Raw genomic sequence first — 20,968 nt, 5'->3', positions numbered from 1 at the left:
ACAACGTACATGTAGAGCTCAGAGGACAACTCTCTAGTCAGTTCTCTTCTTCCATTAGAGGATCCAGGGATTGAACTCAGGACATCAGGTTTGGCAACAGTGCCTTTACTACTGGATGATCTCACCAACCCGTTTGTTTGTTTTGAGACAGGCTGTACTTTAGGCTGACCTTAAGCTTCCTCTGTAGCTGAGGCTAGCCCCTAACTCCCGATCCTCCTCCCTACAGCTGAGGGATGCTATTACTGCCCTTTTTTAAAAAAAAAAAAAAAAAAAAAGAATAAAGATTATTTTAAAAAAGGAAAAAGGCATATAGACTTGGGTATGAATCTGAGCACAGCACACAAATAATAATAATTCATAATAAAAGTTACTTTGAGGCTGGGCATTGGTGGCGCACGCCTTTAATCCCAGCACTTGGAGGCAGAGGCAGGCGGATCTCTGTGAGTTCAAAGCCAGCCTGGTCTACAGAGTGAGTTGCAGGACAGCCAAGGCTACACAGAGAAACCCTGCCTCAAAGCAACCAAATAAATAATAAATAAATAAATAAAAGTTATGTTGCTTTTGCAGGATCATATACATCAAATGTCAGAGCCTAAAATTCAAATCCTTGTTTCTCTGAGTTCTTAACATCACGTCCCCACTCATTGCCGGGGTTGCCTTTTCCCATACTCCCCGGGTATCATCACTCACAGTTGCAGCTCAGTCCCTGTTTGCCAAGGCCAATGTTCAACTCGCACAGGTTGCAGTAGACTGGTCTGGAGAATCTCTTGGGTCTCCACATATGTTCCCCATTATCTCTCATAGTCTAGGAGGTCACAGAGGAGGCCAGCTTCTTAGACGGCTAATCGCTGGTCCTCTGGTGACTGTAACCCCGAGCCAGCTCTTGACCCATCCTTGCAAATCTTTTCCACTCACCATATCCACCCCTAGGAGCACAAGCAGCGGTACAGTGGTGATCCCAGCCTGGACCCACTCGGCCAGGGAGACGGAGCCATTGCCGTCGTAGTCAATCTCTTTCATCATCTCCTGAAGAATCTGCATGGGAACCAAGAGAAGCCTTTCGCTGAGCGGCCCCCAGACACCTCGTTCTGGCAGAGGGAACTAGGTGCCCGTCAGAGATGGCATGAGGCAGATGTAGGACCCTGGGGAAGAGAGTGTAACAAAGAAAGGAACAGACTACCTTACCGGTTCCAGCTCAGACACATCCCAGTCTAGATATTCGGCCACGCGAATCATCTGAAGGATGATTTTTTCTACTTCCTGGGGCAAAGAGGGTAAAAGCCAGAACTAGCAACTTTCTATCACCACTACTCAAATCTCTAGACATCGGTGGCTCCCGGATTCCACTTCCAAATTCACCTCTTGTTCTCTGACAAGTAAGTAATAAATATTCGAATGCTTCACATCTCCAGCCTTTTCTCTTTTAGAGCTCAAGCTCTTGGGAACTACTTTCATATTCAGCCCTAGCAGGCTAAGAATCTAGACACAGAGCCGGGCGGTGGTGGCGCACGCCTTTAGTCCCAGCACTCGGGAGGCAGAGCCAGGCGGATCTCTGTGAGTTCGAGGCCAGCCTGGGCTACCAAGTGAGCTCCAGGAAAGGCGCAAAGCTACACAGAGAAACCCTGTCTCGAAAAAAAAAAACCAAAAGAAAAAAAAAAAAACAAACAAAAAAAAAGAATCTAGACACCTCTTCCTTTGTCTCCTCTTTTGTTGTTGTTGCTGGGGAAAGGGTAGTGTTGGAGATGAATCTAAGGTCGTGTGCATGCTAAGCGATCACGCACTGTGCCAGTGGGCTACACCCTCAACCTTTTCTCTGCTTCTGGAGACCCTGGGGAAGTCCGGGAGTAAGAGCACAGGCAGACGGACAGATTCCCTTACCCAGGGCATGGGTCCCACAACTCACCGAGCTGTCCAGGATCCCGTTTCTGTCCCTGTCGTACAGCTTGAAGGTGACTGTGAAGTTTTGGAGGAACCCAGTCAATTTATGAGAGAGAGAGAGCTAAAGAATTCATTCCAAGGCCAGCCACGGAAGGGCCTGTAATCCCAGCACTTGGAAGGTACAAGCAGGCAGATCTCTAGTGAGTTCCAGGCCAACCTGGGATACATAGTGAGACCCTGTCTCCAAAAAACCAAAAAACACAATAAAAACCAAACTAAAAAGCCCCTGAGTATTCAGAAAACAGGAGAAATAAAGAGATATGGAAGGAGCTTGAAGTTAAGAAAAGAACAGAGGGGCTGGAGAGATGGCTCAGAGGTTAAGAGCCAGTCTGGCTGCTCTTCCAGAGGTCCTGAGTTCAATTCCCAGTACCCACATGGTGGCTCACAACCATCTGTAATGAGATCTGGCGCCCTCTTCTGGCCTGCAGGCATACATGCAGGCAGAACACTCTATACATAATAAATAAATACATATTAAAAAAAAAAAAAAAAGAATAGGACTGATAGCTGGGCAATGGTGGTGCACGCCTTTAATTCCAGCAATCGGGAGGCAGAGGCAGGTGGATCTCTGTGAGTTCGAGGCCAGCCTGGTCTACAGAGCGAGTTCCAGGACAGCCAGGGCTGTTACACAGAGAAAACTGGTCTCGAAAAACCAAAACAAACAAACAAACAAACAAACAAAAACAACCAAAAGAATAAGACTGATAGAACAGATGAGCAGAAGGACAGCTGGACAGCTGGAGGCCCAGGTTGTAACCTGCCATTCCAGGACTCAGGAGGCTGAGGCAGGAGGGTAGAGAGTTTGAGACCAGGATGGCTTACACGTTGTGAGACCCTGTCACATACAAATAAAACAAAAAGGGAGGAAAACAGCCATGCATGCCAGCCTTGGTAAACAGAATAGAGACGGCGCACACTTCTATGCACCATGAACATCCGAGGCCACCTACATGGGGATGTAAGACTCGGGAACTGGAGTGACCGGGAAGGGTGGAATGGGGAGGTAAGCATGTGTTGGCAGTCCAGGAGCACAGAGCAAACAGACCTGTTCTCTGGTGCACCCTTGCTGGCCTTTAGAAACCCCAAAGGGATGAGGAAAGGGGGTCTGGGGAATACTTCCCTTCCCCCTCCACCTCCCCACCCTTTTCCCTGCTGGGAACGGCAAACTCACACTCTAGCTTGTCTTCTGGCCGGCCACCCTCCAGGAGGGAGAAGTAGCAGGAGACATCACTGAGACAGACCATACTGGCTACAAAACAAAAACATGGCAGATCCAAGGTCAGGGCCCCCTCTACGCTGCGTCTTTTCCCTGTGCTCATCTCAGGGCTCCTTTATCTTCCTTTTCACTAGCTCCTAGCTCTCGCTCTCTCCGCCTGCCCACAGCGAGCGACTGCTTCAACTCCTGTCCCCCCAAATTCAAACTGCTTTAACCTCTCTTTCCACAGGCCCCGCCCCGCCCCGCCCCGTCTCCGTCGCCTCTAGTTAGCCATACCTTTCGTCTCCGTCGCCTCTAAGCACTGATCGCTACTAGTGTGAAACGACCAAAACAGGGACCAGCAGAGGTGATAGGGAATTTCATCCACTTCCAGATAGATCTTCAGGAACTGCTCAAACCCCATGTATCCAATGGCCTGTGATCAGAGTGAGTATTAATTACCCTGGGGAGTCTGCAGGACAGAGAAGCTGAGGGCTAAGGAATGGGGAGTCTGGGAGGCAGACATCAAACGCAGTGCTGAGAGGCACTGGGAACAAATACGATTCCTTGGGCCACCTCCCGGGTTCCTGGGATCTCTGGTCTTGTTCTAAAGCAATGGCTGCGGTAACCAACCAGCAAGTGGGTATTTAGAGGTGGGAAAAGGGGGAAGTGGGCCCACAACAATTTCCGGAAGCTGGGGATCTCAGTGGAGACACAAAAACAAAGATGAGGGAGCTGGAGAGATGGCTCAGAGGTTAAGAGCACTGGCTGCCCTTCCGGAGGTCATGAGTTCAATTCCCAGCAACCACATGGTGGCTCACAACCATTTATGAGATCTAGTGCCCTTATCTGGCCTGCAGGCAGAACACTGTATACAAAATAAATAAATATATCTTAAAAAAAAAAAAAAAAAAAAAAAAAAAAACAAAGATGAGAAGTAGTCAAGGAGAGGGTGCCCCAGTCACTCACATCTCCTTGGCGATATTTGCTCATCTCGCCGTCCTCGAAGAGCTTCAGAACATCGCTGACCTTTTTGGTGGAGTCTGGGCGAGAAGAGAGAGGAAGACAGGGATAAGAGCAGAGCTTGGTTCTCCTGGCCTTCCACCACAGCCCACCTGGACATCTACAGGGGGAAAAAGGCTAGAAAGAGAGGAGAAATTGCAAGAGGGGAAGAACATTTCAGCTCCTCCGCAGGAATGCCCTTGTTTTCTGCTTTGAGGCCTGGAGCAAGCAGTCAGGGAGAGGGTATGTGGGCGGAGAGCTGGAGCATCAGGCATGGGCTGTGTGAGAAGGGGGATCAGCTCCAGGTGGCTGGGCACTGGGGTGGAGTCTGCGGGGAAGGAAGCCTCCAGAACTGAAGGGCCAGGACAAAGACTCACATTCCATGTATTTTTGCAGCTGGGCAAAGTCTTCTGGGCTGATGAGGCCTTTCTCTTTGGCCATCCTTTTTTTCTTCTCAAGGAGCAGCACGAAGAGAGCCCGGTAATACAGCTTCTGGGGTTTCTTTTTCAGAGGGTAAGCCTGGGGAGAAGAACCGAGCTCTCAAGGAGACCTGGCTAGTTGTCTGCATAGAGTGTGCTTCCTTTCCCGGTGCCCGGCTCCAGCTCTCCCCGACAAGGCCTGGTCTCTGTCTTCCTTTCTCTGACTCATCCCTGACATTTTCTTTCATTTCTGTCTTGATTAATCTGGCCACTATCAACACACACACACACACACTCCCACACCCAATGCGCCTGGCCCTTTTCAGTCCACACCCCCACCACCCACTTCTGGCTCAGGGGCCTCTGCCCTTCTCCTCCCGCCCTCCCAAGGTTCTCACCTCAGCCAGCCTCATGTTGCAGCACCCCATCTGGCTTTCTCCCCCCTCCAGCCACACACCCGGCGCCCCCCCACCGCAACGACCTCTAGCGCTTCTGACGCGAGACTCAGAACTAGCAGAACTGGCGGTGGCTTGGGATCCCACCTAGCCCTGGTCGTGTCCCATGGGGCTCTGCTAGGGACTGGCGGGAACCTGGCTCGTGGGACGGGAGGAGGTTGGAGAGGCAGGCTCGGCTAGGACGCCAGATCTTCCACCGGGCTGGGTTACCAGCTTCTACGGGACCCCACCTTTGGGTACGGGACCCGGGACACAAGCAGCGACGATCACGTGGTCCTGCCCAATTCCCGCTTAAGGAACTGAGTAGGAGAGGGTGACATTTCTTGGCGGTTTAATTTTGTTCCTGTGCTAGGGTCTCGCTACTAGGAGCCCTGGCTGAACTGGAACTGGTTGTGTGGCCTAGGCTGCATCAAACTGGTTCCCCATAGACCACCTGCCCGAGCCTCTGGCCCTGATCAGCTACTGTATCCAGGGCCCTGGGTCTCCCAGGCAAATGCTCCACAGTTGAGCTACACCCGCCTCCATTGTTCAACAACAGCAACAACAGTAATTATATAGTTTACGGAAGTAAACAGGACAGGGATGTTGGGGGGTCAGAGCCACTCAGATCTAACTGGACTCCACTCTTGGCCGTGATGGGCCTGGAATAATTACACTTGAGAAACAGGGAAACCGGCACCTGTGGTTCACGGTTGGGAAGTTAAATAAAATAATGTTAAAAATAGCTCGAATAATGGCTGGCATAAAGGAAGCCTACAAGAAATGTCAACTATTACTGTACTCACACAGCTAAAATTTCAAATGAAAATTTTTTTTTAAAGAAATAAGAACACAAAAAGAATCAAAAGTTTAAAAAAGAAAACAAAACAGCGTGGTGTCTCACCACCTGTAACCCAAGAGCTCAGGAAGATGAGGCAGGGTCATGGTGAGTTCAAGGTAAGACTGGGCTACATGGTGAGAAGCCTCTCACCCTTCCTTCACATGGGGGGAAAAAAAAGTTTTGGTGGCCCACAGCCGTAACCCCAGCATTGAAAAGGTGCAGCAGGCAGAAAGATAAGGATTTAAGGCCATTTCATGGTTACTTTACATGTTCAAGATCAATGTAGGATACACTAAGATCCCATCTCAAACAAAAAAACAGACTATAAATAACAAACAAACAAACAATTAAAAAACCCAGTGTCAGACAGGTGTAGAGGGGGATGCTTGTAATCCCCAAACCACCCGGGAGGTAGAAGCAGGAGGAGAATGGTGAGTTTGAAGACAGCTTGGGCTATGTAGTGAGACCTTATGTCAAAAATTACAACTGAGCTTTGAATGATGGCATATACCTTTAATCGGAGCACTCTGGAAGCAGAGGCAGGAGGATCTCTGTAAGTTCAAGGCCAGCCTGGTCTATAGTGAATTCCTGGACAGCCAGAGCTTTTTGAGACTGTCTCAAAACAAACAAACAAGCAAACAAACGACAACAACAAAAACCTACTTGCTGCACTTTGGGAGAACCCGATTTGATTCCCAGTACACACACAACCGTTGGCCTACAATAGCCTATAAATTCCACCTTTAAGGAACTTGATGTCCCTTTTCTGGCCTCTGGAGACACTGCATACACATCAAATATATACACATAAATTAAAATATATATATATATATCAATCTTGGTGACCTATGCCTTTAATCCTCGCAGGGGCAGGGGCAGGTGGATCTCTGAATATGAGAACAAACTGCTGTAGTATTGAGTTCCAAGACACACACCTTTAGCCAGAGCTACATAGTGAGTCACATGGCAGCATGTAAATTAATAGAAATGGGTTTAAGTTATAAGAGCTAGTTAGAGCCAGATGGTGGTGGCACACACCTTTAATCCCAGCACTTGAGAGGCAGAGGCAGGAGGATTTCTGTGAGTTCGAGGCCAGCCTGGTCTACAGAGTGAGTTCCAGGATAGCCAGGACTACACAGAGAAACCCTGTCTCGAAAAATTAAAAAGAAAAAAAAAAAAAAAGAAGAACTAGTTAGAAACTTGCCTAAGCTATTGGCTGAGCTTTCACGATTAATAATAAGTCTCTGTGTCATTGGGGAGTCAACAGTCCTGATGGAAAAGTCCAATTACAAATGGTACCCAACGTGGGGCACTTAATTCCAGTATTTCCATATAAGACCTGAGAAAGCTTTTTTTTTTTATTTTTTATTTATTTTAAGCCTACAGCACCCGGTATTCCCAGGCAGTCTCCCATCCAAGTACTAACCAGGCCCGACCCTGCTTAGCTTCCGAGATCAGACGAAATCGGTGCGTTCAGGGTGGTATGACCGTAGACAAGACCTGAGAAAGCTTTTAAAAAAGGCTTTAAACACACAAAAATGGAGCCAAACATGGCTTCCTAGTCCTGCGGTCTCTCATGCAGCCGAAGCAGAGATGCATCTCTTGGCTACTGCTTGTGGGCTTTAGCGGCCAGTGCCATGGACTAAGCTGCACAGCTGTTTAAGATTTTTTTTTTAAAGATTTATTTATTTATTATGTATACAGAGGAGGGCACCAGATCTCATTACAGATGGTTGTGAGCCACCATGTGGGTGCTGGGAATTGAACTCAGAACCTCTGGAAGAGCAGCCAGTGCTCTTAACCTCTGAGCCATCTCTCCAGCCCCAAGATTTTTGCTCAACTTGTACAGCCACTTTGGAAATCAATATGGCGGTTTCTCAGAAAATTGGTAATTAATCTATCTCAAGATCCAGCTATACCATTCTTGGGCATATGCCCAAGGAATGCTCAATCATACCACAAGGACACATGCTCAACTATGTTCATAGCAGCACTATTCGTAATAGCAAGAACCTGGAAACAACCTAGATGCCCATCAACCAAAGAATGAATTAAGAAAATGTGATACATATACACAGTGGAGTACTACTCAGCAGAGAAAAATAATGACACCATGAAATTTGCAGGCAAATGGATGGAACTAGAAAATAGCATCCTGAGTGAGGTAACCCAGACTCAGAAGGACAAACATGGTATGTACTCATTCATAAGTGGATACTAGATGTAAAGCAAAGGACAATCAGACTGCAACCCACAGATCCAGGGAGGCTAGCTAGCAAGGGGGACCCCAGGAAAACTGTGGCTTATAATAAGTTTTGGTTTTGCCCAATCACTGGGCAAGCGTTAGTGAAACATTTCACTATTAGGATAAGAATTTGTACCATATCAAGCTGATAAAAGAAAATGCTCGCTGTACTTTCAGGAGGGGAGGCTAAAATCTTTTTAGATTATGGATTAACCTATAGAAAAATGTCTGCTATAAATCAAACAGTGAAGGGGAAGATGAATAGGAATCTCACTTACACAACTTAAGTAAAACATAGCTCTCTGAACAGATGAAGATAGGTTTCTTCTGTATCCCAGAATCTAATCAATGTTTATATGTATAATTCAGCTATCAATCATTTGGCTTAAAAGGGCTTATTGGGAAATGTTATCATTTTTACTATTTTCTACAGAGAAAATATTTTCCAGTTTCAAATAACCCTGAACTCTTGAATTATAACCTGTTTTTTTTTTTTTTTTTTTTTTTTTTTTTTTTTTTTTTTTTTTTTTTTTTGGTTTTTCGAGACAGGGTTTCTCTGTGTAGCTTTGTGCCTTTCCTGGAACTCACTTGGTAGCCCAGGCTGGCCTTGAACTCACAAAGATCCGCCTGCCTCTGCCTCCCGAGTGCTGGGATTAAAGGCGGGCGCCACCACCGCCCGGCTTATAACCTGTTTTTATGTTCAAGCTATGTGTATATTATTTCTCCTGCAGTTGCACATAAAATGTTTTTACATTTTAAAAAAGGACAAATACTATAGAATTGTATTACATGAAATATATAGAATATACAAATTTATAGAGACAGAAAGATTAAATGTTTGTTATCCCATGATGGAGAAGAAAGGAACATAGAGCAATGATTTCCTGAGTACAGAGTTTCTGTTTTGTGTGATGGAAAAACTTCACAAACGGACAGTAGTGTCAGGACATAAGATCATGAATGTAATAAATCAATACAATTAATGTAATTAATGAATATCATAAATATAGTTATTAAATGAATACTGCAAATGTAATCAATGAACACCACAAATGTAATTAATATCATGAGAGTAAATAATGAATATCATAAGTGTAATTAATATCTTGAATGTAATTCATGCCACTGAATTGTGAACTTAAAAATGGTTACAATTGCAAATATTATGTTCATTTAAAAAAAAAGGTGGGCCAGGCGGTCGTGGTGCACACTTTTTTTTTTTTTTTTTTTTTTGGTTTTTCGAGACAGGGTTTCTCTGTGTAGCTTTGCGCCTTTCCTGGAACTCGCTTTGGAGACCAGGCTGGCCTCGAACTCACAGAAATCCGCCTGCCTCTGCCTCCCAAGTGCTGGGATTAAAGGCATGCGCCACCACCGCCGGCCCGTGGTGCACACTTTTAATCCCAGCACTTGGGAGGCAGAGCCAGGCAGATCTTTGTGAGTTCGAGGCCAGCCTGGTCTACAGAGTGAGATACAGGAAAGGCGCAAAGCTACTCAAAGAAACCCTGTCTCGAAAAACCAAAAAAAAAAAAAGGTGGAATGTAATCACCATACATTATATGTGTGTATGAAATTGAAGACAGCGATATTCTAAAACAGAAAGTAGTGATGGTGTCATGGGCCTATGAGGATGCTGGACTAAAGTCTATTAAATTGTGCAAACAGGCAAATTGTATACTATGTGAATTACCGGTCAATAAAGATTTTATAAAATGTAAAAAAAAAAAAAAGATATTTTGCTCATGCAGACAGAAAAGGTTACAGATACACAGTAAAGCAGGTTCAGATGGGTAAAAAAAACTCTAAACAATTTACAAGGTGTTTAAAAATATGCATAGGCTTAAAAAGGAAAAGAAAATGGGTATAGACAGTCATATAAAAAGTCTACAAATAATAAGACAAAAGTCTTTAAAGAGAAAATAAAATAATATAAAAAGAATAAGCCATGTAGAGATGGTCTATATACAGAGAGTCTAGAACCTGTATGGTGCTGAACTGACTAAATTTTTGATTGCTGATGAGCAAACAACAGCTGCTGAGAGACACTGGATTATAAAAACTACTCAATTAAACCAACCTATATATTTAAAAAAATGTCTTAACTTCAAAATAGAAGCCAAAAAATATGATACGTTGGGAAAGAGGTTATGCTTTTGTTTACACAGGAAACGAAAGGCTGTGGGTTCATTCAAGGTTGACAGAGATCAGAACTGATGTGGGGGGGGGAAGACCCCCTGAAAATCCTGGCTACAGACCTAAAGAAATCCAAAATAACTACAAGACAGGTGACATATATTTTACCTGCTCAGACAATAAAACAAAAAATCATCTTTGGCTGGCTTGTGTACAATGCACAGTCCATACTTGTGTTGATACAGATACGTATGCTACTTTTGAAAATTTGTGTGTTTTCAGAGCAAGAGGACCAAACATCAATGAAAACGGGTGACCCAGGTGGTTCAGCCTCACAGACGGCTCCAGCCAGACTGTAGATAAGCCCTACATTTTCCCATCACACTGAGACTAGACAACAGCTAGCTCTCCTAGGACTTGAACATTACCCCAATCAGAGTCCCCTAAAAAATGCCAGTGCCCCCAGATAACAGGAAGCAGTCTAGAGAATACAATGCCCACATTCCCAAGAAGATGGGGTTGGTGGTTTTTTTGGTCATTCAGTGGATTATAGATATTTCTCATCATTTAGGGGAGTTGGGTAGAAGTTGTTATTGGTCATGGTCAGAAAAAAAATGAACAGAGGAGACTAGATTCAAGGATCTCCTTCTGAAGAGAAAAAGGGGAATATAGTATAGAAATGATGGGATAAAAGGATAGATTGTTGAGTCTACTTTTGAACAACCTCTTGTCTCAAATATTTTACACTGGCATGGAATTTTGTATATTGATATTATTTTTGCTATACTATATATATATATTTCTACTCTTGTTTAAGGTATTTTGTATGTTGATAAAAATTTAAAGTTATTTTGTTAGGACATATTGTATATACATTTCTACTCTTATTTAAGGTATTGTACCTACACAGCTCATTTAACAATGTAATATAAATTTCTAGTCCTTGAAATTTATTATTACTAACTATTTAGGATAATAGATTCAGGTTAGTAGGTAGTCACCTATAACAATCAAACTTGTAGCCATGTTAAGTATATTTTCAAGGTCAAACAGATATATTTTAGATAGACAGGTGGTCTTCAAACATTTCAGAAATCTACAGAATATGTCATTTAAAATATTTTAATAATTGGCCGGGTGGCGGCGGCGGCGGCGGTGGTGGCGCACGCCTTTAATCCCAGCACTCGGGAGGCAGAGCCAGGCGGATCTCTGTGAGTTGGAGGCCAGTCTGGGCTACCAAATGAGTTCCAGGAAAGGCACAAAGCTACACAGAGAAACCCTGTCTCGGAAAAAAAAGTTTTAATAATTGTAAGGCTTTTCATGATAATGAGACACATATGCTTTTGGTATCACCATTTTACTTCAGAAAGAGATGATGTGCATTGAAGAAACTCCATATGGAGTTTGCTTTCTTTGGGGCAAAAAACTAGCCACTGGACAAAGAAACTGCCCCTGCCTCAACTGCTGACAGTATGCTGTCCAAATTAGACAAGCAGGACACAGAAGTAAGTGACTGCCAAACTTTGTCAAAACAAGGTAGGTCAGTCCTTCAAAATTCCTGCTTCATAGAAAGGCCTGTCAGACATTCTAGGCCTGTAGGTCAAAGATGGATGTCCCCAATGTTGCAAAGGAACCTTGGATGACTATCCAGGCAGCCAGCTGTTCCTGTCATTTCTATAGTTTTGGAAATTGCTTTGCTCTGCACTTCCTGTTCATTCAGGCAATATTACATCCTTCAGGGGTCTTTGATGGAGTTGAAGACTAGACAGTTATGGTTGCAGTTTTCCTTAGTTATGATAGGAGGTAAATTAGGTATAGAGCTTTGGACTGATCATGATAGAATAAATAATGAAGTATTTTCTCCAAATATGTCAAATACAAATGGACTGGACATCGTGAATGTAATTCCTACCTGATAATTATTCTTTTTTCTTTTTTCTCTTTTTTTGTTTTTTTGAGACAGGGTTTCAATGTAGTTTTGGTGCCTGTCCCGGATCTCACTCTGTAGACCAGGCTAGCCTCGAACTGATAATTATTCTTACTGTTTATATTTCTATTATGTTAAAGTTAAAACCTTTCCTTTTTATTTAGACAAAAAGGGGGAAATGTGGGATATTCCTTTACACTGTATAAAGATAAGTCACTGTGATTGGTTTAATAAAATGTTAAACAGCCAATAGCTAGGCAGGATTTTCAGGGCAGAGCGACTGCTGGGAAGAAGAAAGTGGAGTTGACAGCCAAGTGGAGAGGGAGCAAGACTTGAAGGAGGACAAGTAAAGCCACGAGTCATACAGCGGCATGTAAATTAACAGAGATGGGTTGATTTAAGTTATAAGAGCTAGTTAGCAACAAGCCTAAGCTATCAGCTGAGCTTTCATAATTAATAATAAGTCTCCATGTTATTATTGGGGAGTTGACGGTCCCTACCAAAAAGTCCGTCTCAAAACATAAAAACAAAAACCCTGAAAAACCAAGAGGGGCTGTTAAGAAGGTCCAGGAGCTAAAGGAGCTTGCTGAACAAGCCTGGAAACCTGAGCTGCATTCCATAACCCATACAAAGGCAAAAGAAGAATGAAAAAACTCCACAAAGTTGTTTTCTGATCTGCACACTTATGCCACATTGGCACACACAGACATACACACACGTACACTCACATTAAAAAGTTTATAAAAAAAGAAGAAGGAAAAAAAGGAAGAGGAAGAGAGGAGAAGGAAGATACAGCTGAAGCTCAAGGAAGTCACAGGCTGGAACAGCCCAAGACAACCGATAAGCAGAGGACACAGGAAGGCCTCTCTGCCTTTACTCTGTTCCACTCTCCCTGCCACATACTGCTTTCTGACTCCATCTCATGACAAGTTTTTACCTGATTATCACCATGACATCCGCAGTCCTGCCTGATTAGAATACTTTTCCCTCTTCCTGGCAGAGCCATCTCACCTAAAACACCAGCTTGTTCACGAAAACTTCCTGGATATTCCATCCAGTTTTGTTTTTGTTGAGACAGGGTCTCACTAGCTCATGCTGGCCTGAAACTCCTGCCTCAGCCTCTTTATTATTTATTTTCATTTGTTCTATTGCAGGTGTGGTTCCCCTTCAAATCACAAGCAGAAAATTTTAACCCCTTCTTTAAGTGTTCATATTCTACCAAAAAGTTGGTTTCACAAAAGCAGGAACTTGTCAGTCTTCTTTCCTACTCTATCCTAAGTACCTAGAACAGGACTCAGCGTGGACTCAGTCTTTCAACATTGGTTCTAGAAATGGTTGTGTAGACCTGAGTAGTCATTTTTTGGGGGACTATCCATCCAAGTTTGGATAAAGGGAATGCCACCAAGTGTCCACTTGGCAGTCGGGGAAGTATGAGATAATTTGGAGGGTAGATAGTAGGTACTAAATACGTAGCTGTCAAATTTGTGACTGATGCTAAAAGACACTCATTGAGGTATTCCATCAAACACTCTGGCCTTGCTGGAGGTGTAGCTCAGTTGGCAGAGTACCGGCTTAGCATGCACAAATTCAATCCCCAACACCACATAACCCGAGCCTGATGATACATGCCTGTAGTCCCAGCATTTGGGAAGTGGATGGAGACAGAAAGATCAGGATTTCAAGGCCAGATGGCTTTGACTCCAAAACACTCTGACCTCTACCCACTGATCTAGGGAATGTGGGCCTGGGTACAGGGAGGCAGCTGGGGCTACAAGAACAGCCCAGCCATTTCCTGTCTGATGGCATCAGATCTCCTCTGAAACCTTTGCCCCACGACACACGCAGCACAACATCCACGTTCCAAGGACTCTCTGAGGACACTTGAAAAGGGTCTGTTAGGACAGTGACACCCGAGGAAAGGACTTTGCCTTGCTGGCTCTCACCAATGGCTGTAATAATTCATCCCCGGCTGCCAACAGAGCTAATGGATATATGAGTCTTATGATCAATGGAGCTTGAATAGCTTAATTAGCATCTCTGATTACTGCTGAGGATGGATTGTGGGAGATGGAATCTGAGGGAGAAGAAACAGGGGACAGTGAGAAGGAGAGTGGCCAAGACGCTTTTTTCCAATCCCTTCCTTGGCCCCCCAGGTCTTACACCTGGAGAGAAAATAATGTAAACTGAGAATGTGTTTCCTTTTATTGTTTGTATTTGAGCCAGGGTCTCACTATATAGCTCTTGTCACAGCCTCCTAAGTACTGGGACTACAGGCATCTGCCACCACACCCTGCTCAAGAATGGACTTTTGAATTAGGTACAAGTTAGAACGCTAGCTCTTGGATGAGTCATTTTACTCACTGAACCAAGTTAATTTTTTAAAGCTGGGATTGAACCCAAGGCCTTAAGACTCAAGCATGTCAGGTAAGCCTTCTACTGAGCTATACACACTATCTCAAATTTATCAATAAAATAAAACCACAGGAAGAGTGGAACAGAGTAAAGAGGTACCTAATCAGCCACAGAGTGATTTTTAAGTAAGTTTATATTAGGAAGTGTACATAGCAAACTGCATGATACAGAATAAGAACTCAATAAACATCAGTCAGTATTATATAAAGTAATGCACAGAAACTAATTTTATGTCTGGTTTGTTGTGGTGGTATAGGAAGTTCCAGCTACTCAGGAGACAGAAGGATGAAAGGCCTGCCTGGGCTACAGAGTGAGTTCAAGGATAACATGGGCAATTTTGTTGAGACCTTGTCCTCCACTCCCGGAAAAAATGTGGGAAAAAAAAGAAAAGAAACACATTTGGGTATTAGGAAAAAATTATACTTTTACACCAAGAACTCACAAATTTAGTGACTTCAACACGTAGTGAAGCCCAGTTATGTTCCTTCCACCCCAAAGTAAAAATACTTGTGTCAGGTACAGACATGCAGTAGCATCAAGATCGTGAATGTGCCTCTGAGCAACGAGGAGGTGGCCAGAAACTATAGAGTCAGGGACATCTGTGGGTTGGGACCTTGGACATGGGGGCTCCTGGGGATCTATTCAGTTGCCCTGACTTCTGTCACCAGGAGTATGAATGCTCCTGGACCTGAAGGGGAGCAAACTGCAGGATCCTGGGGCCTCAAAGGCCCGGAACAAGTTCTTTCAGCTCCAACCCGACCCTGAGGCTATAACCTGGGCTAGTCCAGACACATGCAGGGCTGGAAGGGTGGGGTCCATGGCCCTACCCCCAGCTACCTGTGACTCACCGGTCCCTTCCCTCCCCTGGTTTCCCGACTCACCTCTACCAACCTAGGGTGAGACAGGAAGAAACTGACTTGGAGGGAGGAAAAGAATCTTACAACATCCTGGGCTCAGAAAGACAGTAAGACAGATCAGGATTGCAGTCAAGACTTCTGTCCACAGCACATTCCACACTTCTGTCCACAGCACATTCCACCAAGTCTTGTGCCTCTCATTCTCTAGGTCTGAGTTTAAACATCGAATACTAGAAATTGCAGTTATCAAATAGCTAAGGTTTCCACGACTGGCACTAACATTTAAAGTTTCCTTTTCGCTTCATTGCTCACTTCCAAGTTCACCATTATTCAAGAACTAGCTGTCTCTAGGACATTCAGGATGTCCCAGCAAGAAACCTCACAGCTCAGGCACTCCCAATTTTGGAGCCAGGCCTGATGAGCTGGACTTAACCATATCAGGGATGGTGCCCCCTTTTGAACCCAGGGTTGAGAGTCCATTCTCTTCCCCATCCCTGCTACTAACTAGTCAGGGGGAATTTTTTTTTTTTCTGTTGAAGCATCAGAACTCATTAAATCGCCACAAACATCAGGGATGATTGTGTTGCCTGGATGAGGGGGTGGCACGTTATGATCCTGTGCGGAGGGTGTCGTAGCTCCGGGGAGTGCAGGAGGAAGTTACGACGTTGGCATGGCTGGGGGATGTGGGCTTGTATTTTCTGAGGGCGGGCAGAGATGACCAATAACATCTGCTTTTCTTCCTCGCTGACCAGGTTTAGTGATCGAGTTTAAAGCCGGGAAGGATTCCCACCCAGTCTTTTCAGAAAAACTTCCCCGCGACAGGTGTGGAAAGGATGGGAGGCCACGGAGGAACCCCCCTTCGCCCGTGCGGCACTGTGGGTTTCCCAAAGGGAAACCTTTCTCCCGAGTCCCCCAGGGGTCGAGCCTCCCCAGCAGTTTGGAGCGATCGAGCCGGGTGGGGGTGGGTGGGGGCGAGGTCTCGGGGAGACGCAGCTTACCCGGGTCTTGCAGCAGCCAGCCCCTCCGGCAGCTCCCCGCGTCCGAGCGCGAACGCTTCCCAGCAGCCGGTTCCAGCTGTCAGCGCTTCCTCCCTCCTCCGGACGCGGCAGCCCTCACCCAGCCGGTGGGGCGGCCCCTTCCGCGGCCCTTCTGCCCGGGTGCGATAGTGTGCGAGCGGGGCGGGGCTGGCGGGGGTTCTACCTTGCCCCGGGAGAGCTCACCGCCGTCGTCGGAGGAGCTGGGGCGAGGGAGCCCGAGCGGGGCTGGAGTCCCGGGCCAGGCAGCTGTTGCGGCCGCCGCAGGGCCGCCCAGCTCCTGACGACACACTGCCCGCCCCCCGCCAGCCTGCCCTCCCGCCGCTGCCTAGACCACCGCTGCCGCCAGCTTCCCAACACAGCCTTCTTCAGATGTATCTCCAGGGCTCTCCCTGGCCTGTGCCACTTTCTCCACTCCTACGCTGGTCTCCCCACGCCTGGGGCAGCGCTGCTTCTATTTTTCTCCTCTTTCTAATTATTCACAGCCTCTCCCACCGGAGGCCAAGGTAGGGGTCAGGGTGCTGATTGGCACCACCCAGCAACTGGTCAGCAATCGGCCCGCCCTCCAGTCTCCAAATCGTCATCTTGGACTCACCTGCCCAACTCAATGACTCCACGCTCAGGAGAACCCTGAGGGGCAAAGGCCAGAGTGCCCACACTTCATAACTTAAGACCTAGGTGCATCTCCCTCTCCACATGGCTCCGCATTGCTTGACCCTGCCTGAAACAACTGTCCACCTCTCCTCCGGATTCCTCAGCTTGTCTATGCACACCTCTTTCTCTCAAAATCCATATCCTTTCCTTAAGACCAGGGTGGAGGTTTAGATGTATAGAGCACGATCGTCTGTGTTCACCTTCTCTCCACACCCAGCCCTGGCCCTTTACCCTCGGGCCTTGGCAGACGGCACAGAAGGGTCCGGGCAAAGGTAGTAGCTGAAGGCACAGCCTTTCAGTTCCTCCTACCTGTCCTCCGGAGTTGTCAGGACTCTCGGGGCAGCATGGATGGTGTGAGGCTGGGAGAGTAAGAAAGAAGAGACCAAGGCCTAGGCACTTACTGGTCGCAACTGGGGACCCGGGCACCCTGCTCCCAGGCCCCGCCCCCAAGCCCTGCCTAACCCCCTCCTACCCCCCGCTGAGGTAGGAGAGTCACAAAGCCTGGGGTTCTTGGAATTGCCTCCTCTTATGTCTGGGAGTACAAAGGAGCAGGAGGAGAGACTGCCGGTTGGAAAGGTGTGTATCTGTCTGTCTGTGTTGTCTACACGCCCACACCTCATATATACAAATATTTGGGCTCAGTGAGGGTCAGAGAGAAAAAGAAAAAGAATATATTAGGCCCTCTAGTGGAAACAGAGAACTAAGCCGTTCTCAACTATGTGGAGACAAGCTTGTTGAAGCAACTTCTCTCTAGAGTCTAGAGTAATAGGGTTTGGTATTGTTATTTATTATTATTATTATTAATTATTAATTTTAACTGCAGGTCCAGATCATGAGATGGAGAATGATTGTCTCTGTTCCAGGTCTTTTTTGTTTTATTTTGTTTTGATTTGCATACTGATTCTTCATTGCTTTTTTCCTTTTTCTTTTTTCCGTCCTCCTTCTCATCACTCCATCATCATCACTCCATCATCATCATCACTCCATCATCATCACTCCATCATCATCACTCCATCATCATCATCACTCCATCACCATCACTCCATCATCATCACTCCATCATCATCATCACTCCATCACCATCACTCCATCATCATCATTCCATCATCATCATCACTCCATCATCATCATCATCATCACTCCATCATCACTCCATCACCATCACTCCATCATCACTCCATCACCATCACTCCATCATCATCACTCCATCACTGCTCCATCATCATCACTCCATCACCATCACTCCATCATCATCACTCCATCATCATCACTCCATCACCATCACTCCATCATCATCACTCCATCATCATCACTCCATCATCATCACTCCACTCCATCATCATCACTCCATCATCACTCCATCACCATCACTCCATCATCACTCCATCATCATCACTCCATCATCATCACTCCATCATCATCATCACTCCATCATCATCACTCCATCACCATCACTCCATCATCATCACTCCATCACCATCACTCCATCATCACTCCATCACCATCACTCCATCATCACTCCATCATCATCACTCCATCATCATCACTCCATCATCATCACTCCATCATCATCATCACTCCATCATCATCACTCCATCATCATCATCACTCCATCATCATCACTCCATCATCATCATCACTCCATCATCATCATTGTTTTTGTTCATTGTTTTGTTTTCTGAGGCAAGGTTTCACTGAGCAGCCCTGGCTGTGCTGGATCTCACTCTGTAGCCCAGGCTGTCCTCGAACTCACAGAGATCCTCCTGCCTCTGCCTCCCCAGTGTGCCACCACTGCCCTGATTCTTCATTGTTGGCAAAGCTTTCTCTCACCTTCCTATACAGCTTCCTTACTCACAGCCAACACACTTTTTTATTTCTTTTCTGAGACAAGATTTCAGTATGTATGTAGCCTAGGCTGGCTTTGAATTTGCCACCCTGCCTCCGCCTCTCAAGTGCTGGGATTGCTGGTGTGTGCCACCCCTCCTGGCTTCAACAAACACTTTCGTTCTCAGTTCTGTAGGATGAGCAAAAGCAGAGACCGAAGCAAGAGGCTAGATGCACATAAAGCTCCCCAGCTCTTGATCACTCTAAACAAAGACTGTTTAAATACCATGTCCCCAACCACTCTTCCAACAAGTCCTTACTTAAAATTAGAGACACTCCTACGTTTAAAAAATCATTTGGAATAAGATTTCTCTAATAAAGAATGCGAGGCACCCAGTCTTACTCTATCCTCATTGTACCTTTAGGATCTGTGCTTCATCATACCCTGTCAGTTGTCAGTGGGGTGGAAGAAGAAAAGCAAAGAAACATCTAAGGAGGAGGTGTCGAATGCCTGCAGTTCCAGGTGCTCAGCTCTTTAATCAACCACATCATAAAAGTTAGAACGAAAGAAACCACAAAGAACAAAGGGAAAGGAAAAAACAAGCCTGTTTTCCCAGCCTCTTCTTCCTCCTCTGGGTGGGGGTACACATCCGGGGCCCAGGGCTGGGTCCAAGGCTGGTCGACTAAACAGACAATTGAGTTTCACTTCCTGCCAACCTTCAGAGATGGGGGCAGGATGTCTGAGGGGTACCGTGATGGTGATGGGGAGTGTCCAGAGTTAGAGAGTAAACAGGTCACATTAGGATTTCCCCTCATTGAGCAGGTCCACTAAACGTTGTAGAAACCACTTTGAAACCGTTCTGTCAAGAGTCATGCACCATTCTGTATCCTCATCTCCTTTTCCTCTCTGAGGAAAGGGTACCAGGTGGGCAGGGCTGAAGTACAGTTGATGAGAGAGAGCAGGTGTGGGCTGGCAGGGTGGGGTGTGTTCACTGGTCAGAACGGATGTCTAGCACAGGCTAGCTAGACCCTAGGTTCTGTTCCCAGCACCATACCCCCCACCACATACAAGCAGGGGGAGGCAATGGCACGGGCGAACACACACACACACACACACACACACACACACACACACACACACACACACACACACAGGGATTAGAAGTATTGCCAGGCAGTGGTGGTGCACGCCTTTAATCCCAGCACTCAGGAGGCAGAGGCAGGAGAATCTCTGTGAGTTCGAGGCCAGCCTGGACTACAGATCGAGATCCAGGACAGCCGGGGCTGCACAAAGAAATCCTGTTTAAAAAAAAAAAAAAAAAAAAAAAAAAAAAGCCGGGCGGTGGTGGCGCACGCCTTTAATCCCAGCACTCGGGAGGCAGAGCCAGGCGGATCTCTGTGAGTTCGAGGCCAGCCTGGGCTACCAAGTGAGCTCCAGGAAAGGCGCAAAGCTACACAGAGAAACCCTGTCTCGAAACCCCCCCAACCAAAAAAAAAAAAACCACTTGCAATAACATGTAGTACATACAAATAGTTTATGTGATTTTGAGAATTGAGTTGGACCCCCGGGGAGAGAAATCAGAGTTCGGGAGAATTGTAAAGAAGGCAATATGTGGAGTTGCAAAGATTTCTAAGGCTGAATTTAATTAAGGTCCTTGTCAGCTTGCTTTTTATTTTTTATTTATTTTATTTATTTTTTTGAGATAGGGTCTCTAATTGTAGCCCTGGCTGTCCTGAAATTACCTCTATAGACCAGGCTGCCCTCGAAATTAGAGATCATCTGTCTCTGCCTCCGGAGTCCTGGGATCAAAGGCGCCCGGCTCCCCGCACCCCCCTTACTTTTTAGTAGGACAAGATGTGTATTGATTGCCGAGGTAGTCACTAATATTTTTCCCCTTCTCCTCAATTCGAGAGGCCCTGCTGGACATTCACCTAAGCCAGAGGAGGGCAACAGAGGAAGGTGAAAGAGTTAAGGAAAAAAAAACTAAACTGGAAAAGGAGGGCAGAGCGGGACACCTGAGAAGAGCCTGCAGCTAGTACCTTCCGGGCTGCAGGG

The 20,968-nt window shown here is 46.0% G+C and overlaps 1 protein-coding gene and 1 non-coding gene across 5 annotated transcripts in view; both read right to left on the bottom strand.

The window, feature by feature from the left end:
• Positions 1-17,655, bottom strand: part of Dgka (diacylglycerol kinase alpha) — a 31,737-nt gene extending 14,082 nt beyond the window's left edge. The window contains exons 1-10 of one of the 4 annotated variants that reach the window (XM_037196660.1): positions 17,561-17,655; positions 17,398-17,447; positions 4,513-4,654; positions 4,103-4,176; positions 3,431-3,569; positions 3,110-3,187; positions 1,904-1,953; positions 1,186-1,260; positions 916-1,035; positions 691-805 (exon numbers count right to left, since the gene is read on the bottom strand). In XM_037196660.1, coding sequence (XP_037052555.1) covers positions 691-805; positions 916-1,035; positions 1,186-1,260; positions 1,904-1,953; positions 3,110-3,187; positions 3,431-3,569; positions 4,103-4,176; positions 4,513-4,576 — 715 coding nt within the window. In that variant the 5' untranslated portion in view covers positions 4,577-4,654; positions 17,398-17,447; positions 17,561-17,655. Of the gene's footprint in view, positions 1-690; positions 806-915; positions 1,036-1,180; positions 1,261-1,903; positions 1,954-3,109; positions 3,188-3,430; positions 3,570-4,102; positions 4,177-4,512; positions 4,655-16,398; positions 16,506-17,397; positions 17,526-17,560 lie in introns of those variants that run through there. The other 3 variants (XM_037196661.1, XM_028855469.2, XM_028855470.2) reach the window with 3 other exon arrangements.
• Positions 7,207-7,324, bottom strand: LOC114681815. The gene has a single exon (XR_003732948.1). It is a non-coding gene; the product is annotated as a 5S ribosomal RNA (ribosomal RNA).
• Positions 17,656-20,968: the final 3,313 nt, after the last annotated feature.

Source organism: Peromyscus leucopus, chromosome 18, assembly GCF_004664715.2.
Source record: "Peromyscus leucopus breed LL Stock chromosome 18, UCI_PerLeu_2.1, whole genome shotgun sequence".
NCBI lineage: Eukaryota > Metazoa > Chordata > Mammalia > Rodentia > Cricetidae > Peromyscus > Peromyscus leucopus.
The sequence above is the reverse complement of the archived record's forward strand: the minus strand, read 5'-3'. Positions and strand labels throughout refer to the sequence as shown.